At 51.6% G+C, this 19,216-nt stretch overlaps 1 protein-coding gene across 1 annotated transcript in view; it reads right to left on the bottom strand.

Moving 5' to 3' along the window:
- The window catches only part of snf8 (SNF8 subunit of ESCRT-II), a 72,912-nt gene that overhangs the window by 11,545 nt on the left and 42,151 nt on the right, over positions 1 to 19,216 (bottom strand). The window contains exon 6 of the mRNA XM_059962399.1: positions 13,638 to 13,779. Within this exon, the coding sequence (XP_059818382.1) occupies positions 13,638 to 13,779 (142 nt within the window). The remainder of the gene's footprint in view (positions 1 to 13,637; positions 13,780 to 19,216) is intronic.

The raw sequence follows: 19,216 nt of genomic DNA, 5'->3' as shown, positions 1-19,216 counted from the left end.
CTGGAGGCTATTGTACAGGGGGTACCTAGTAAAGTTGCCGCTGAGTGTATAGGAGAGGGTTTGAATAAACCTGATTCTGACCCCTCCCCCTGTCCTGTTGTAACACTCCTAGCCCACAGTTTTTAAATCTTCATTGCTACCATCAGGGAGGAGGTACAGGAGCCTGAAGACACACACTCAACGATTCAGGAACAGCTTCTTCCCCTCTGCCATCAGGGAGGAGGTACAGGAGCCTGAAGACACACACTCAACGATTCAGGAACAGCCTCTTCCCCTCTGCCATCAGGGAGGAGGTACAGGAGCCTGAAGACACACACTCAGCGAATCAGGAACAGCTTCTTCCCTCTGCCATCAGGGAGGAGGTACAGGAGCCTGAAGACACACACTCAACGATTCAGGAACAGCTTCTTCCCCTCTGCCATCAGGAAGGAGGTACAGGAGCCTGAAGACACACACTCAACGATTCAGGAACAGCCTCTTCCCCTCTGCCATCAGGGAGGAGGTACAGGAGCCTGAAGACACACACTCAGCGAATCAGGAACAGCTTCTTCCCTCTGCCATCAGGGAGGAGGTACAGGAGCCTGAAGACACACACTCAGTGATTCAGGAACAGCTTCTTACCCTCTGCCATCAGGGAGGAGGTACAGGAGCCTGAAGGCACACACTGAACGATTCAGGGACAGCTTCTTCCCCTCTGCCATCAGGGAGGAGGTACAGGAACCTGAAGACACACACTCAATGATTCAGGAACAGCTTCTTCCCCTCTGCCATCAGGGAGGAGGTACAGGAGACTGAAGACACACACTCAACGATTCAGGAACAGCCTCTTCCCCTCTGCCATCAGGGAGGAGGTACAGGAGCCTGAAGACACACACTCAGCGAATCAGGAACAGCTTCTTCCCTCTGCCATCAGGGAGGAGGTACAGGAGCCTGAAGACACACACTCAGTGATTCAGGAACAGCTTCTTACCCTCTGCCATCAGGGAGGAGGTACAGGAGCCTGAAGACACACACTCAGCGATTCAGGAACAGCTTCTTCCCCTCTGCCATCAGGAAGGAGGTACAGGAGCCTGAAGACTCACACTCAACGATTCAGGAACAGCTTCTTCCCCTCTGCCATCAGGGAGGAGGTACAGGAGCCTGAAGACACACACTCAGCGATTCAGGAACAGCTTCTTCCCCTCTGCCATCAGGGAGGGGGTACAGGAGCCTGAAGACACACACTCAACAATTCAGGAACAGCTTCTTCCCCTCTGCCATCAGGGAGGAGGTACAGGAGCCTGAAGACACACACTCAACGATACAGGAACAGCTTCTTCTCCTCTGCCATCAGGGAGGAGGTACAGGAGCCTGAAGACACACACTCAGTGATTCAGAAACAGCTTCTTCCCCTCTGCCATCAGGGAGGAGGTACAGGAGCCTGAAGGCACACACTGAACGATTCAGGGACAGCTTCTTCCCCTCTGCCATCAGGGAGGAGGTACAGGAACCTGAAGACACACACTCAATGATTCAGGAACAGCTTCTTCCCCTCTGCCATCAGGGAGGAGGTACAGGAGACTGAAGACACACACTCAACGATCCAGGAACAGCTTCTTCCCCTCTGCCATCAGGGAGGAGGTACAGGAGCCTGAAGACACACACTGAACAATTCAGGAACAGCTTCTTCCCCTCTGCCATCAGGGAGGAGGTACAGGAGCCTGAAGACACACACTCAACAATTCAGGAACAGCTTTTTCCCCTCTGCCATCAGGGAGGAGGTACAGGAGCCTGAAGACACACACTCAATGATTCAGGAACAGATTCTTCCCCTCTGCCATCAGGGAGGAGGTACAGGATCCTGAAGACACACACTCAACGATACAGGAACAGCTTCTTCTCCTCTGCCATCAGGGAGGAGGTACAGGAGCCTGAAGACACACACTCAGTGATACAGGAACAGCTTTTTCCCCTCTGCCATCAGGGAGGAGGTACAGGAGCCTGAAGACACACACTCAGTGATTCAGAAACAGCTTCTTCCCCTCTGCCATCAGGGAGGAGGTACAGGAGCCTGAAGACACAGACTCAACGATTCAGGAACAGCTTCTTCCCCTCTGCCATCAGGGAGGAGGTACAGGAGCCTGAAGACACACACTCAACGATTCAGGAACAGATTGCTCCCCTCTGCCATCAGGGAGGGGGTACAGGAGCCTGAAGACACACACTCAACGATTCAGGAACAGATTGCTCCCCTCTGCCATCAGGGAGGGGGTACAGGAGCCTGAAGACACACACTCAATGATTCAGGAACACCTTCTTCCCCTCTGCCATCAGGGAGGAGGTACAGGAGCCTGAAGACACACACACACAACGATTCAGGAACAGCTTCTTCCCCTCTGCCATCAGGGAGGAGGTACAGGAGCCTGAAGACACACACTCAATGTTTTAGGAACAGCTTCTTCCTTACCACCATCAGATTCTTGAATGGTCAAATACTCAACCTCTTTTTTTTTCCCCATCTCTTTTTGCACTACTTATCTAATTTTACGTATATATTCAGATTTTTGAATAGTCCATCTGTTGTGCATTCAGAGACACTTGTCTGCACACCACTGTTGTAACGTGTGGTTATTTGAGTTACTGTCACCTTCCTATCAGCTTGAATCGATCTGGCCATTCAAATCTGACCACTCTCATTAACAAGGCGCTTTCTCCCACAGAACTACCGCTCGCTGGATGTTTTTCTGTTTTTCGCACCATTCTCCATAAACCCTAGACCAGGGGTTCCTAACCTGGACCCGATGGACCTCTGGGTTAAGGGTAAGGTTCAATGGCTTAAAAAAGGGTTGGGAACCCCTGCTCTGGAGGCTATTGTACAGGGGGTACCTAGTAAAGTTGCCGCTGAGTGTATAGGAGAGGGTTTGAATAAACCTGATTCTGACCCCTCCCCCTGTCCTGTTGTAACACTCCTAGCCCACAGTTTTTAAATCTTCATTGCTACCATCAGGGAGGAGGTACAGGAGCCTGAAGACACACACTCAACGATTCAGGAACAGCTTCTTCCCCTCTGCCATCAGGGAGGAGGTACAGGAGCCTGAAGACACACACTCAACGATTCAGGAACAGCCTCTTCCCCTCTGCCATCAGGGAGGAGGTACAGGAGCCTGAAGACACACACTCAGCGAATCAGGAACAGCTTCTTCCCTCTGCCATCAGGGAGGAGGTACAGGAGCCTGAAGACACACACTCAACGATTCAGGAACAGCTTCTTCCCCTCTGCCATCAGGAAGGAGGTACAGGAGCCTGAAGACACACACTCAACGATTCAGGAACAGCCTCTTCCCCTCTGCCATCAGGGAGGAGGTACAGGAGCCTGAAGACACACACTCAGCGAATCAGGAACAGCTTCTTCCCTCTGCCATCAGGGAGGAGGTACAGGAGCCTGAAGACACACACTCAGTGATTCAGGAACAGCTTCTTACCCTCTGCCATCAGGGAGGAGGTACAGGAGCCTGAAGGCACACACTGAACGATTCAGGGACAGCTTCTTCCCCTCTGCCATCAGGGAGGAGGTACAGGAACCTGAAGACACACACTCAATGATTCAGGAACAGCTTCTTCCCCTCTGCCATCAGGGAGGAGGTACAGGAGACTGAAGACACACACTCAACGATTCAGGAACAGCCTCTTCCCCTCTGCCATCAGGGAGGAGGTACAGGAGCCTGAAGACACACACTCAGCGAATCAGGAACAGCTTCTTCCCTCTGCCATCAGGGAGGAGGTACAGGAGCCTGAAGACACACACTCAGTGATTCAGGAACAGCTTCTTACCCTCTGCCATCAGGGAGGAGGTACAGGAGCCTGAAGACACACACTCAGCGATTCAGGAACAGCTTCTTCCCCTCTGCCATCAGGAAGGAGGTACAGGAGCCTGAAGACTCACACTCAACGATTCAGGAACAGCTTCTTCCCCTCTGCCATCAGGGAGGAGGTACAGGAGCCTGAAGACACACACTCAACGATTCAGCAACAGCTTCTTTCCCTCTGCCATCAGGGAGGGGGTACAGGAGCCTGAAGACACACACTCAACAATTCAGGAACAGCTTCTTCCCCTCTGCCATCAGGGAGGAGGTACAGGAGCCTGAAGACACACACTCAACAATTCAGGAACAGCTTCTTCCCCTCTGCCATCAGGGAGGGGGTACAGGAGCCTGAAGACACACACTCAGCGATTCAGGAACAGCTTCTTCCCCTCTGCCATCAGGGAGGGGGTACAGGAGCCTGAAGACACACACTCAACAATTCAGGAACAGCTTCTTCCCCTCTGCCATCAGGGAGGAGGTACAGGAGCCTGAAGACACACACTCAACGATACAGGAACAGCTTCTTCTCCTCTGCCATCAGGGAGGAGGTACAGGAGCCTGAAGACACACACTCAGTGATTCAGAAACAGCTTCTTCCCCTCTGCCATCAGGGAGGAGGTACAGGAGCCTGAAGGCACACACTGAACGATTCAGGGACAGCTTCTTCCCCTCTGCCATCAGGGAGGAGGTACAGGAACCTGAAGACACACACTCAATGATTCAGGAACAGCTTCTTCCCCTCTGCCATCAGGGAGGAGGTACAGGAGACTGAAGACACACACTCAACGATCCAGGAACAGCTTCTTCCCCTCTGCCATCAGGGAGGAGGTACAGGAGCCTGAAGACACACACTGAACAATTCAGGAACAGCTTCTTCCCCTCTGCCATCAGGGAGGAGGTACAGGAGCCTGAAGACACACACTCAACAATTCAGGAACAGCTTTTTCCCCTCTGCCATCAGGGAGGAGGTACAGGAGCCTGAAGACACACACTCAATGATTCAGGAACAGATTCTTCCCCTCTGCCATCAGGGAGGAGGTACAGGATCCTGAAGACACACACTCAACGATACAGGAACAGCTTCTTCTCCTCTGCCATCAGGGAGGAGGTACAGGAGCCTGAAGACACACACTCAGTGATACAGGAACAGCTTTTTCCCCTCTGCCATCAGGGAGGAGGTACAGGAGCCTGAAGACACACACTCAGTGATTCAGAAACAGCTTCTTCCCCTCTGCCATCAGGGAGGAGGTACAGGAGCCTGAAGACACACACTCAGCGATTCAGGAACAGCTTCTTCCCCTCTGCCATCAGGGAGGAGGTACAGGAGCCTGAAGACACACACTGAACAATTCAGGAACAGCTTCTTCCCCTCTGCCATCAGGGAGGAGGTACAGGAGCCTGAAGACACACACTCAACAATTCAGGAACAGCTTTTTCCCCTCTGCCATCAGGGAGGAGGTACAGGAGCCTGAAGACACACACTCAATGATTCAGGAACAGATTCTTCCCCTCTGCCATCAGGGAGGAGGTACAGGATCCTGAAGACACACACTCAACGATACAGGAACAGCTTCTTCTCCTCTGCCATCAGGGAGGAGGTACAGGAGCCTGAAGACACACACTCAGTGATTCAGAAACAGCTTCTTCCCCTCTGCCATCAGGGAGGAGGTACAGGAGCCTGAAGACACACTCAACAATTCAGGAACAGCTTCTTCCCCTCTTGTCATCAGATTTCTGAATGGACACTGAACCCATGAACACTACCTCACTGTTTCCTCTTTATGTATTATATTTTGCAATTTATGGTAATTTTTTAATGTCTTTTCACTGCTGCTGCAAAACAACAAATTTCGCATGATTTATGTCGGTGATAATAATCGTGATTCTGATAAAGAGGATGAGAGACTGGAACCAGAACAAGGGGACAGAATAGTGAGGACAAACAGAAAGGCAGAAAAAGATGGTGGAGTGGCTCTGTTAACGATGTTCTCAGCAGAATATAGAGTGGGACAACCCAAGTTCAAACTGCTGTTAGGCCACATCTGGAGTATTGCATACAGTTCCAGTCACCCCACCATAGGAAGGATGTTGAATCTCTGGAGAGGGGGCAGAAGGGGTTTATCAGGATGCTGCCTGGTACAGAGGGCATGTGCGATCACGACAGGCAGGGTAAACTTGGGTTGCTTTCTCTGGAGCGGTGGAGGCTGAGGAGATATCTGAGAGAGGTTTGCAAGATTAAGAGATGCTTAGATAGTTCAACCAGAGTTGAAATATCTAATATCAGAGGGTTTGCATTCAAGGTGTCGGGGATTAATTTCAAAGGAGATGTGAGTGGGATGCTTTTTTTTATATACAGTGAGTTCTTGGGAGGAAAATGGAAAATTTGGACATTGTGTTGGCAGAACCATGCATGGAATGGACTGATGGCAATGGTGGTGGAGGCAGAAATGATAGGGTCTTTTAACAGACTCCTGGACAGGTACATGGAGCTTAGAAAAATAGAGGGCTATGGGTAAGCCTAGGTAGTTCTTCAGCACAGCTTTGTGGGCCGAAGGGCCTGTATTGTGCTGTAGGTTTTCTATGTTTCTACCAGAGCTTTAAGGTGAGAGGGAAAGTTTAAAGATTTACAAAGTTTTCTTTGTTTAAACAGAGAGCTGTTGGGTGACTGGAATGTGCTGCTGGGGAAGATGGGGCTGGCAGGTACGATAACAAGGTGTAAGAGACATTTCGAAAATGGAAGGATATAAATCACATATGGGATGTTATGTTGAAGTTGTTTACAACATTGATGGGGCCTAGTTTGGAGTATTGTGTACAGCTTTGATCACCTACCTACAGGGAAGATGTAAATAAAGTTGAAAGAGTACAGCGAAAATTTACAAGGATGTTGCTGGGTCTGCAGGACCCGAGTTATAAGGAAAGATTGATTCCGTAAAACGTAGAAGATTAAGAGGAGATTCGATAGAGGTATACAAAATTATGAGGGGTAGAGATAAGGTATATGCAAGCAAGCTTTTTCCACTGAGGACGTATGAGACTACACCCAGAGGTCATGGGTTAAGAGTGAAAGGTGAGAAGTTTAAGGGAACATGAGGGGGAACTTCTTCACATGAGGGTGGTGAGAGTGTGGAATGAGCTGCCAGTACGAGCGGTGGATGTAATTTCAATTCCAATGTTTAACAGAAGTTTGGATAGGTACATGAATGGGAGGGGTGTGGAGGCTGTGGTCCGGGTGATGGTCGATGGGAGTAGGCAGATCAAGTGGGCCTGTTCCTGTGCCCTACTTGTTTATGACTCTTTGTGGGCAAATGTGCAGTTTAAATTGGCATCACAGTCGGGACACTATGGGCTGAATGGTCTGTTCCCACGTGGAACTGTTCTAAATAATCAGAGCTTGTCAGAAAAATAGAGCAGCTAATTCTGGGGGGATGTTTAACATTGACTAGACTGGAAGGACTGTTTGGGGGCCCTGAGGGAGGGGGCGAATGGGCAGGGATAACACATAAACATTGTTTCTGCTTCCCAAGTATAGTCCGGTCGTTAAACGTGTGAAACCCACGATTGGGAGCTGACTCTGTTCTTCAGCACACAGACTGGAGCGCGTGCCACCACAGACTCTCAGGTTAACACTGACTTATATACCGACTCTGTCCTTGAGTGCATCAACAAGAGTGTAGATAGAGTGGCATCACAACAACAAATAGAAGTTTTCCCCAATCAGAAACCATGGATGAACAGAGGTTCGCCTCCTGCTCAAAGCCAGAGATTCAGCCTTCAGGTCTGGAGACCGGGAGGCTTACAGCTCAGCCAGGGCCAACCTGAGGAGGGGAATCTCTCAGGCTAAACACACATACGAACAGAGAATCCAGGAGCATTTCAACTCCTCGGACCCCGGGCACATGTGGCATGGCATACAGGTCATTACAGACTTCAAACCACCTAGTACTGTGCCCCCTCCCAGATCTGCTCCCCTCCCTGATGAGCTCAATTACTTCTACGCTCGCTTTGACCAAGGGAACAAGGTCACCCTCAAAGCGGATCTCCCACCCGGTGAACTGCCTCTCTCACTTTCCACCTCAATATTTGTGCCACCCTGAGCTGGGTGAATGTACGGAAGGGAGCTGGTCCGGATGGAACACCGGGCCGTGTGCTCAGAGTCTGTGTGGGGCAGTTGGCCGGGGTTTTCACCCTGGGCAGGGTGAATGTACAGAAGGGAGCTGGTCCGGATGGAACACCGGGCCGTGTGCTCAGAGTCTGTGTGGGGCACTTGGCCGGGGTTTTCACCCTGAGCAGGGTGAATGTACGGAAGGCAGCTGGTCCAGATGGAACACCGGGCCGTGTGCTCAGAGTCTGTGTGGGGCAGTTGGCCGGGGTTTTTACCCTGAGCAGGGTGAACGTATGGAAGGGAGCTGGTCCGGATGGAACACCGGGCCGTGTGCTCAGAGTCTGTGTGGGGCAGTTGGCCGGGGTTTTTACCCTGAGCAGGGTGAACGTATGGAAGGGAGCTGGTCCGGATGGAACACCGGGCCGTGTGCTCAGAGTCTGTGTGGGGCAGTTGGCCGGGGTTTTCACCCTGAGCAGGGTGAATGTACGGAAGGGAGCTGGTCCGGATGGAACACCGGGCCGTGTGCTCAGAGTCTGTGTGGGGCAGTTGGCCGGGGTTTTCACCCTGGGCAGGGTGAATGTACAGAAGGGAGCTGGTCCGGATGGAACACCGGGCCGTGTGCTCAGAGTCTGTGTGGGGCAGTTGGCCGGGGTTTTCACCCTGAGCAGGGTGAACGTACGGAAGGGAGCTGGTCCGGATGGAACACCGGGCCGTGTGCTCAGAGTCTGTGTGGGGCACTTGGCCGGGGTTTTCACCCTGAGCAGGGTGAATGTACGGAAGGCAGCTGGTCCAGATGGAACACCGGGCCGTGTGCTCAGAGTCTGTGTGGGGCAGTTGGCCGGGGTTTTTACCCTGAGCAGGGTGAACGTATGGAAGGGAGCTGGTCCGGATGGAACACCGGGCCGTGTGCTCAGAGTCTGTGTGGGGCAGTTGGCCGGGGTTTTTACCCTGAGCAGGATGAACGTATGGAAGGGAGCTGGTCCGGATGGAACACCGGGCCGTGTGCTCAGAGTCTGTGTGGGGCAGTTGGCCGGGGTTTTTACCCTGAGCAGGGTGAATGTACGGAAGGGAGCTGGTCCGGATGGAACACCGGGCCGTGTGCTCAGTCTGTGTGGGGCAGTTGGCCGGGGTTTTCACCCTGAGCAGGGTGAACGTACGGAAGGGAGCTGGTCCGGATGGAACACTGGGCCGTGTGCTCAGAGTCTGTGTGGGGCACTTGGCCGGGGTTTTCACCCTGAGCAGGGTGAATGTACGGAAGGCAGCTGGTCCGGATGGAACACCGGGCCGTGTGCTCAGAGTCTGTGTGGGGCAGTTGGCCGGGGTTTTCACCCTGAGCTGGGTGAATGTACAGAAGGGAGCTGGTCCAGATGGAACACCGGGCCGTGTGCTCAGAGTCTGTGTGGGGCAGTTGGCCGGGGTTTTTACCCTGAGCAGGGTGAACGTATGGAAGGGAGCTGGTCCGGATGGAACACCGGGCCGTGTGCTCAGAGTCTGTGGTGGGGCAGTTGGCCGGGGTTTTTACCCTGAGCAGGGTGAACGTATGGAAGGGAGCTGGTCCGGATGGAACACCGGGCCGTGTGCTCAGAGTCTGTGTGGGGCAGTTGGCCGGGGTTTTTACCCTGAGCAGGGTGAATGTACGGAAGGGAGCTGGTCCGGATGGAACACCGGGCCGTGTGCTCAGAGTCTGTGTGGGGCAGTTGGCCGGGGTTTTTACCCTGAGCAGGGTGAACGTACGGAAGGCAGCTGGTCCGGATGGAACACCGGGCCGTGTGCTCAGAGTCTGTGTGGGGCAGTTGGCCGGGGTTTTCACCCTGGGCAGGGTGAATGTACGGAAGGGAGCTGGTCCGGATGGAATACCGGGCCGTGTGCTCAGAGTCTGTGTGAGGCAGTTGGCCGGGGTTTTCACCCTGGGCAGGGTGAATGTACGGAAGGGAGCTGGTCCGGATGGAACACCGGGCTGTGTGCTCAGAGTCTGTGTGGGGCAGTTGGCCGGGGTCTTCACAGACATTTTCAATCTGTCCCTGGCCCGGGCAGTTGTCCCCACAGGCTTCAAGATCGCCACCATCGTGCCAGTGCCGAAGCATCCCACTGCCACGGGCCTGAATGACTTTCGCCCAGTTGCACTCACCCCCATCATTGCAAAGTGCTTTGAGAGACTGGTTCTATCACATCTGAAATCCTGTCTGCCCACTGCCCTGGACCCCCATCAATCTGCCTATCGCACCAACAGGTCAACAGAGGACACCATCTCCACGGCACTTCACTCTGCCCTGACCCACCTGGACAGCCCCAACTCTTACGTCAGAATGCTGTTCATTGGCTTTATTTCGGCATTCAATACTGTGACCCCTCCCAGCCGATCGCCAAACTTCACCAGCTTGGTATCAGCTCAGCCCTCTGCAATTGGACCTTGGACTTTCTGACTAACATACCCCAATCGGTTAAGTTAGACAACCTCTCCTCCTCCACTCTCACCCTGAACACCAGCGTGCCTCAAGGCTGTGTGCTGAGCCCCCTTCTGTACTCCCTTTTCACCTATGACTGCGTTCCTGTACCTGGTTCTAACTCCATAATCAAGTTCGCAGACGACACCACGGTGGTTGGCCTGATCAGAGGGGATGACGAGACGGACTACAGGGAAGAGGTCCAGGACCTGGCCGTGTGGTGTGCCGACAGTAACCTGGCCCTTAACACCCAGAAGACCAAGTAGATCATTGTGGACTTCAGGCATGCTAGGAGCCACACTCATGTCCCCATCTACATCAATGGAGCTATACTGGAGAGTGCATCAAGCTTCAAACTCCTTGGTGTCCACATTTCCAAGGATCTCACCTGCTCCCTGCACTCCTCCATCCTGATCAAAAAAGGCGCAGCAGCGGAGCTCACCTCTGTCCCAGGATACTGACGGACTTTTACCGCTGTACCACTGAGAGCATACTCACCAACGGCATCTCAGTGTGGTACGGCAATTGTCCCGTATCGGACCGCAAAGCACTCCAGCGGGTGGTGAAAACTGCCCAGCGGATTATCAGCACCCAATTGCCCACCGTTGAAAACATCTACCATAAACGCTGCCCGGGCGGGGCGAAAAGCATTATCAAGGATGCATCTCACCCTAACCACGGACTTTCTACTCTCCTCCCATCTGGTAGGCGCTACAGGAGCCTCCGGTCCCACACCTGCAGGCTCAGGGAGAGCTTCTTCCCTGAGGCTGTGACCCTGCTGAACCTCACATGACAGCACTAAACAGTATTGCACCCGTATCGGACTGTCTCAGTACTTTTATATTTGTGTGCTGTAGAACTTACTTTTTATTTGTAGTTATTTTGTAAAAAACACTATTCTTTGCATTTCCGGTTCGATGGTAACTGCATTTCATCGACTTTGTATCTGTACTCGGCACAATGACAATAAAGTTGAATCTAATCTAATCTAATCTAATGTACAAACATAAAGTTAGAACTCTATAAATATGTAATAAAGAATTAAACTAAGAGTTGATTGCACAGGAAATTCATGAAGGAAAAGAAGTGCTGTTTTGCAGCTGGCTTCATGATGGAGGATGCAGGTGAGGCACACTTCACTGAGCCTGCTCCCAGTCCAGCCATCTCTACATCCGTCACACCTGTTGAGCACCTCCTCTCCATCCGCAACAAGCAGGATTTCCCACTGACCAACATTTTTCATTCTTATCCCCACTCCTATTCTGCATGCCAGTCCACGGTCTCCTCTACTGCCACAATGAGGCCACCCTCAGGGTGGAGGAGCAACACCTCAAATTCTGTCTGGGTAGCCTCCAACCTGATGGCATGAACATTGATTTCTCTAACTTCCATTAATGCCCCTCCTCTCATTTTCCATTCCACACTCTGGCTCCACCCTTCTCTTCTCCTCACTTGCCTATCACCACCTGGTTCCCTTTCCCCCACGGTCCCTCCTTCTCTAGCCCTTTACCTTTCCACCCATCACCTCCCAGTTCCTCACTTCACCCCCTCCCCATTTACCACCTCCCCTCCCCCTCACCCATCACCTCCCAGTTCCTCACTTCCTCCCCATTTACCACCTCCCCTCCCCCTCACACCCATCACCTCCCAGTTCCTCACTTCACCCCCTCCCCATTTACCACCTCCCCTCCCCCTCACCCATCACCTCCCAGTTCCTCACTTCACCCCCTCCCCATTTACCACCTCCCCTCCCCCTCACCCATCACCTCCCAGTTCCTCACTTCACCCCCTCCCCATTTACCACCTCCCCTCCCCCTCACCCATCACCTCCCAGTTCCTCACTTCACCCCCTCCCCATTTACCACCTCCCCTCCCCCTCACCCATCACCTCCCAGTTCCTCACTTCACCCCCTCCCCATTTACCACCTCCCCTCCCCCCACCTATCATCTGCCCTCCCCCCCACCTTCTGCCTTCTTCCTCCTTTCTTTCCAGTCCTGATGAAGGGTCTCAGCCCAAAACCTCGACTGTTTCTTTCTCTCCAAAGATGCTGCCTGACCTGCTGAGTTCCTCCAGCATTGTGTGTGTTAATCAGTTTGTGGAGATACTTTGGCAGCATTCCTTGATGATTTGAAAGATTTATACTGCTTGGCACTGAGTAAATTTCCCCATCCTCTTTTCTGTGGGGCTACAAATTACAACAGCCTAATCCACTATCAAATGTACTACCCACTGAGGCAGTGGAATAAAGCAGATATGATTCTGGGCCTGCATTGAACTGATTGAAGGGTTTGAGTTCAAGTTTAATTGTCATTCAACCATACATGAGTATTGCCAAAAACAGTGTTACTCCGGAGTCAAAGGGCAAAACACAGTACCAACAGTCACACACAGCACACGGCACATATAAGAAAGCAAACGCATATAAGTTATCAGTAAAGTACAGTCACACAAACATGTACAGTCCACGTCCCTGAGTCCATGAATGTTGCAGCAGTCTGCAGTCGAACACAATACAGCTTGTCTTCTGCTGAGCGAGCCAGCTTGGATGCCACACCACACCCAGCACCTCTGACAGTGTACACCGACTGACAGCTCCCCTGGGTGGCGTGAGGCCTTGTCCTCACAGCTTGCCCTGCCGTCTCCCGATAAATCAGTGAATTGAACTTGCAGCATTCCACCTGAATGATGTCCAACAGGGTCTCGCAATGACAAGAAAAGTGACCAAGACAATCACCACTTGCTGTTGGGCTGCACCAAGTTTCCCCGCCAACAAGCAAGTTCTTAATATCTAGCAGGGTCTTGCAATTGCAAAAAAAGTTTTAAAAAGATGATAGCACCTTTGGTTGACCCTGTAGAAGCCAGTGCAGTTGAACATGCCACCATCTTACTGGAAGCTGTGGAAGCTTTAAGGGTCTCTCTCTCTCTCTCTCTCTCTCTCTCTCTCTCACACACACACAGACACATCATTGTACACAAGCCCCATTGCAAATACCTCATAATTACCAGCCAGTCCTACAGCCCTTAAAACCCTAATGTCTCCCGTTCCTCAATTAGGCTCAGTGTCGTATTCTGACAAGGATCCTGGAAAACACACACCACGCTGGAGGAACTCAGCAGGCCAGGCCGCATTTATGGAGAGGAATAAATAGTCGATGTTTCGGGCTTCTTCAGGATGTCCTGGGATGTCTAACTCCGTTATCGATGCTGTGTATAACAGCATAGCCTTGGGGAACCAGGGCACCTACCTCCGCAATCTGGAGCACCACTGTGTGATCCATGTTGAGTTCTGCAGGAACAGACTGCACCAGGTACCTGCCTCCCACTGGGATAATGGTAAAGCCATTGCCCAAGGATTTCAGCTTCTTTATGGCTCGGATGAGATCATCCCTGGATAAGAAAGTCAGGAGAAAGTAAGTTAGTTGAACGCAAAGGAATGAGTTCAAAGTTCAAAGTAAATTTATTATCAAAGTACATATATGTCACCACATACAACCCTGAGATTCATTTCCTGTGGGCATACTCAGTAAATAGAAAGAAACACAATAGGATCAGTGAAAAACAGACAACCAGTGTGCAAAAGACAACTGTGCAAATACAAAAAGAAAAAATGATAATAAATAAGCAATAAATATCAAGAACATGAGTTGTGGAGTCCTTGAAAATGATTCCATAGGTTGTAGAATTGGTCCAGGGTTCAGGTGAGTGAAGTTATCCACATCAGTTCAGAAGCCTGATGGCTGAGGGGTAATAACTGTTCCTGAACCTGGTGGTGGGGGTCCTGAGGCTCCTGTACCTCCTTCCTGATGGCTGAGGGGTAATAACTGTTCCTGAAACTGGTGGTGGGGGTCCTGAGGCTCCTGTACCTCCTTCCTGATGGCTGAGGGGTAATAACTGTTCCTGAACCTGGTGGTGTGGGTCCTGAGGCTCCTGTACCTCCTTCCTGATGGTTGAGGGGTAATAACTGTTCCTGAACCTGGTGGTGTGGGTCCTGAGACTCCTGTACCTCCTTCCTGATGTCAGCAACAAGAAGAGAGCAAGGCCTGGCTGGTGGGGGTCCTTGATCAAAACGTACAAACAAGCTGGATGAACTCAGCAGGTCGGGCAGCATCCGTTGAAACGAGCAGTCAACGCTTCGGGCCGAGACCCTTCGTCAGGACTGAAGAGGGAGGGGGCAGGGGCCCCATAAAGAAGGTGGGTGGGGGGAGGGTGGAAAACCAGTAAGGGGAAAGATCAAGGGGTGGGGGAGGGGATAGGCCGGAGAGGTGAAGAAGGAATGGAAGGGAAAAGCACTATGGGTAGTAGAAGAAGGCAGAATTATGAGAGAGGTGATAGGCAGCTGGAAGAGGAGGCAGAGTGAAAGTGGGATGGGGGAAGAGAGAGGGAGGGAATTACTGGAAGTTGGAGAATTCGATGTTCATACCAAGGGGCTGGAGACAACCCAGACAGTAGATGAGATGTTGTTCCTCCAACCTGAGTTTGGCCTCATCATGGCAGTAGAAGAGGCCGTGTATGGACATACCCGAATGGGAATGTGAAGCAGAGTTGAAGTGGGTGGCAACTGGGAGATCCTGTCTGTTGTGGCGGGTGGACGGAGCGGAGGTGCTTGACGAAGCGGTCCCCCAATCTGTGTCGGGTCTCACCGATGTAGAGGAGGCCGCACCGGGACCACCAGATGCAATAGATTACCCCAACAGATTCACAAGTGAAGTGTTGCCTCACCTGGAAGGACTGTTTGGGGCCCTGAATGGTGGTAAGGGAGGAGGTGTAGCACTTGCGCTTGCAGGGATAAGTGCCAGGTGGGAGATCTGCGGGGAGGGACGTGTGGACCAGGCAGTCGTGGAGGAACGATTCCTGTGAAAAGCAGAGAGGGGTAGAGAGGGAAAGATGTCCTTAGTGGTGGGGTCCTGTTGAAAGTGGTGGAAGTTGCGGAGGATAATATACTGGATCCGGAGGCTGGTGGGGTGATAGGTGAGGACAAGGGGGACACGGTCCCTGTTGTGGTGACAGGAGGATGGGGTGAGGGCTGAAGTGTGGGAAATGGAGGAGATGCGGGTGAGGGAAATGGAGATGTGGGTGAGGGCATCATTGATGACGGCAGAAGGGAAACCACGATTCTTAAAGAAAGAGGACATTTGGGATGTCCTGGAACATAAAGCCTCATCCTTGGAGCAGATGCAGTGGAGATGGAGGAACTGGGAATGGGGAATTGAATTTTCACATTTGGCAGGGTGGGAAGAGGTATAATCAAGGTAGTTATGGGAGTCAGTGGGTTTATAGAAGATGTCAGTGGACAGACTGTCTCCAGAGATGGAGACAGAGTGATTGAGAAAGGGGAGAGAAGTGTCCGAGATGGACCAAGTGAATTTGAGGGCTGAGTGAAAGTTAGAGGCAAAGTTGATGAAATTGACAAGCTCAGCATGGGTGCAGGAAGCAGCACCAATGTAGTCGTCAATGTATCGAAGGAAAAGTTGGGGAGTGGTGCCAGTATAGATTTGGAGCATAGACTGTTCCACATAACCCACAAAGAGGCAGGCATAACTAGGGCCCATGTGAGCACCCATAGCTACACCCTTGATCTGAGGAAAGTGGGAAGAGCCGGAAGAGAAGTTATTAAGTGTGAGTACCAGTTCCATCAACCGGAGGAGTGTGATGGTGTTGGGGAACTGGTGAGGACTATTGTCCAGAAAGTAGCGGAAGGCTTTGGGGCCTTCTGGATGGGGAATTGAAGTGTATAAGGATTGGACATCCATTGTGAAAATGAAGTGTTCGGGACCGGGGAACTGGAAGTTATTGAAGAGGTGGAGGGCATGGGATGTATCCCAGGTGTAGGTGGGGAGGGACTGAACTATGGGTGACAAAATGGAGTCCAGGTAGGCAGATACAAGTTTGGTGGGGCAGGAGCAGGCTGAAACTATAGGCCTATCAGGACAGTCAGGCTTGTGGATCTTGGGGAGGAGGTAAAAGTGAGCAGTGCGAGGTGTGGGAATTATGAGTTTTTTGGCTGAGGATGGAAAGTCTCCAGAGTTGATAAGGGCAGTGATGGTACGGGAGACAATGGTTTGATGTTTTTGGTTGGGTCCTGTTCCAGGGGTAAGTACGAGGAGGTGTCAGAGAGCTGCTGATTGGCCTCAGTGAGGTAGAGGTCCGTCCGCCAGACTATTACAGCACCACCTTTGTCTGCGGGTTTGATGGTGAGGTTAGGGTTAGTGCGGAGAGAGTGGAGGGCAGAGCATTCAGAGGGAGTGAGGTTGGAACAGGAGAGAGGAGTGGTGAAGTGAGGTTGATGTCTCGGCGACAGGTGGAGGTGAAAAGATGGAGTGCAGGTAGAAGGCCCGGCGGGGGTGTCCAGGAGGAGGAGGAGGGTTGAAGATGGGAGAAGGGGTCATCAATAGAGGAGGGAATCCTTGTTGAAGTAGTAGGCTCGGAGACGTAAGCGACGGAAGAAGAGTTCAGTGTCATGCCGGGCACGGAACTCACTGAGGTGTGGACGGAGGGGGACAAAAGTGAGGCCCTTGCTGAGCACAGAACACTCTTCCTCAGAGAGGGGAAGGTCAGAGGGGATGGTGAAGATTTGGCAAGGGTTGGGGCTGGGGTCAGAGGAGGGTAAAGAGCGGGAGGTCTCAGGAGGGGGGGGTTGGGATGTTCAGGGAGAGCGGGCTGAGGGGAGGATGAGGGATCATAGGAATGGAGGGGAGATGAGGGGTGGAGGGAGGGTTGGGAGTCGCGGGGAGGATAGGGGGTAGTAAAGGAATAAGACGAGCGGTAGACAAGGGGTCCTTGAAGATGGACACTGCTTTCCTGCGACAGTGTTCCTTGTAGATGTGCTCAATGGTAGGGAGGGTTGTACCTGTGATGGACTGGGCCGGATCCACTACTTTTTGTAGGAATTTCCCCATCAAGGGAATTGGTGTTCCCATATAGAGCTGTGATACAACTAGTCAATATACCCTCTACCGTGCATATATAGAAGTTTGTCAAACTTCTAAGAAAGTAGAGGCCTTCTTTGTAATGGCAGTTATATGCTGGACCCAGGACAGATCCTCTGAAATGATAATGCTAAGGAATTTAAAGTGGGAAAATGTGAAGCAATTATCAGTTTCACATCACCAGCTGGAGAGTTGAAGAGACGACAGATCGGACACTGTGCATATGTTGAGGAGAAGGAGACCATTCAGTCCCTCAAGGTTCACCATCATCAAGCACCCCCTCCATCCAGGCCATGCTATCATCAGGAACGAGATACAGGAGCCTTAGGTCCCACACTGTTGAGAAGCGATGCCTCAAGAAGGTATGAATGATCCTCACCAGGAAGAATACACTATCTAGAGGAGGTACAGGATCCTGAAGGCACTTTACAAGCAGCTTCTTCCCCTCTACTATCAGACTGCTGAAAGGTTCACGAACCTATGAACACTACCTCACTCTTTTGTTCTTTTTATTTATCAAAATTACATACAGGTGTCCCCTATTTTTCGAACGTTCACTTTATGACACCTCGCTGTTACGAAAGACCTACATTAGTGTGGTGAACTACATATACCTGTCTGGACACGCCCTCTGCGGACTGCTCTTGTGGCTCCTCCCACAGACCCCTGTATAAAGGCGATTGGGGCCCTGCTCCTCCCTCAGTCTCCGAGATGTCGTGCTCCCTTTTGCTGCTAATAAAAGCCTATCGTTCACCTCCCGTCTCTGAGAGTTATTGATGGTGTATCAATGAGTTACCTGTTTTCGCTAACAGAAGGTGTTTTCACTGTTAGAAAAAAGGCAGCACGCGCCCCAAGCAGCCAAGTTCCTCCCCCGGAACTGCATTCGAGCCGGCATTGCTTAAACACGTGCCTGTGAGCATCTGTGCTTTATGTCGATTTATTTTGCGCATCCGTTAGCAAGATGAGTTCTAAGGTATCGGAAAAGCCTAAAAGAGCGCGTAAGGGTGTTACACTTAGCGTAAAACTAGACATAATAAAGCATTTTGATCGTGGTGAACAAAGTAAGGACATGGTGAGGTTGGCTAAGGGTTTGTGGAAGTTGACGAAGATGATGTTGAAGAGGTTTTGGCATCCCATGACCAAGAACTGACTGATGAAGAGCTGATGAAGGGGAAAGGATAACAATTGAAGCCGAACTCAGTAGCGAACGGCCCAAAAGTGAAGTCGTCCAGGAACTAAACAGGAAGCAATTGCGTGAGATTTTCGCTGCGATTGACAACACTGCAATGATTGTAGAAAAGTATGACTTTAATTTTGAAAGGGTACGTAGGTTTAGGCATATTTGCAGGATGGTTTGAGTGCTTACAAAGAACTGTATGATAGAAAAATGCACGAGGCTAAGCAGTCAAGCATACTGCCGTTTCTCTAGCCTTCCACATCAGCCACAGGAGACGACGAAATTCGGCCTTCGACATGGAGGCAGACAGACATAGAAGATGACCTGCCTGCCCTGATGGAAACAGACAACGATGAGATGACACCCCAGACTCCTCTACCTCCCACCACCTCAACATCCGACAACTCAGCCTAATACACCATCATCAGTGTGCTCGCTGTCTTCCCGATTCCGATTAGTGAAACTACACTGTACATACAGTATTTCTACTTCATCTAGGCTGTGTACTTTTATGTGTTATTTGATAGTTTTATAGCTTAAAGGTTACTGGAAAGTGTGTTTCCGTCCGGAGTGCTTGCCCCGTGTGTTTCCGTCCGGAGCGCTTGTCCCGTGTGTTTCCGTCCGGAGCGCTTGTCCCGTGTGTTTCTCTCCGGAGCGCTTGCCCCGTGTGTATCCGTCCGGAGCGCTTGCCCCGTGTGTTTCCGTCCGGAGCGCTTGTCCC

Source organism: Hypanus sabinus, unplaced genomic scaffold (genome assembly GCF_030144855.1).
Source record: "Hypanus sabinus isolate sHypSab1 unplaced genomic scaffold, sHypSab1.hap1 scaffold_673, whole genome shotgun sequence".
Classification (NCBI taxonomy): domain Eukaryota; kingdom Metazoa; phylum Chordata; class Chondrichthyes; order Myliobatiformes; family Dasyatidae; genus Hypanus; species Hypanus sabinus.
Note: the sequence above shows the minus strand (reverse complement) of the source record. Positions and strands in the feature narration are given on the sequence as shown.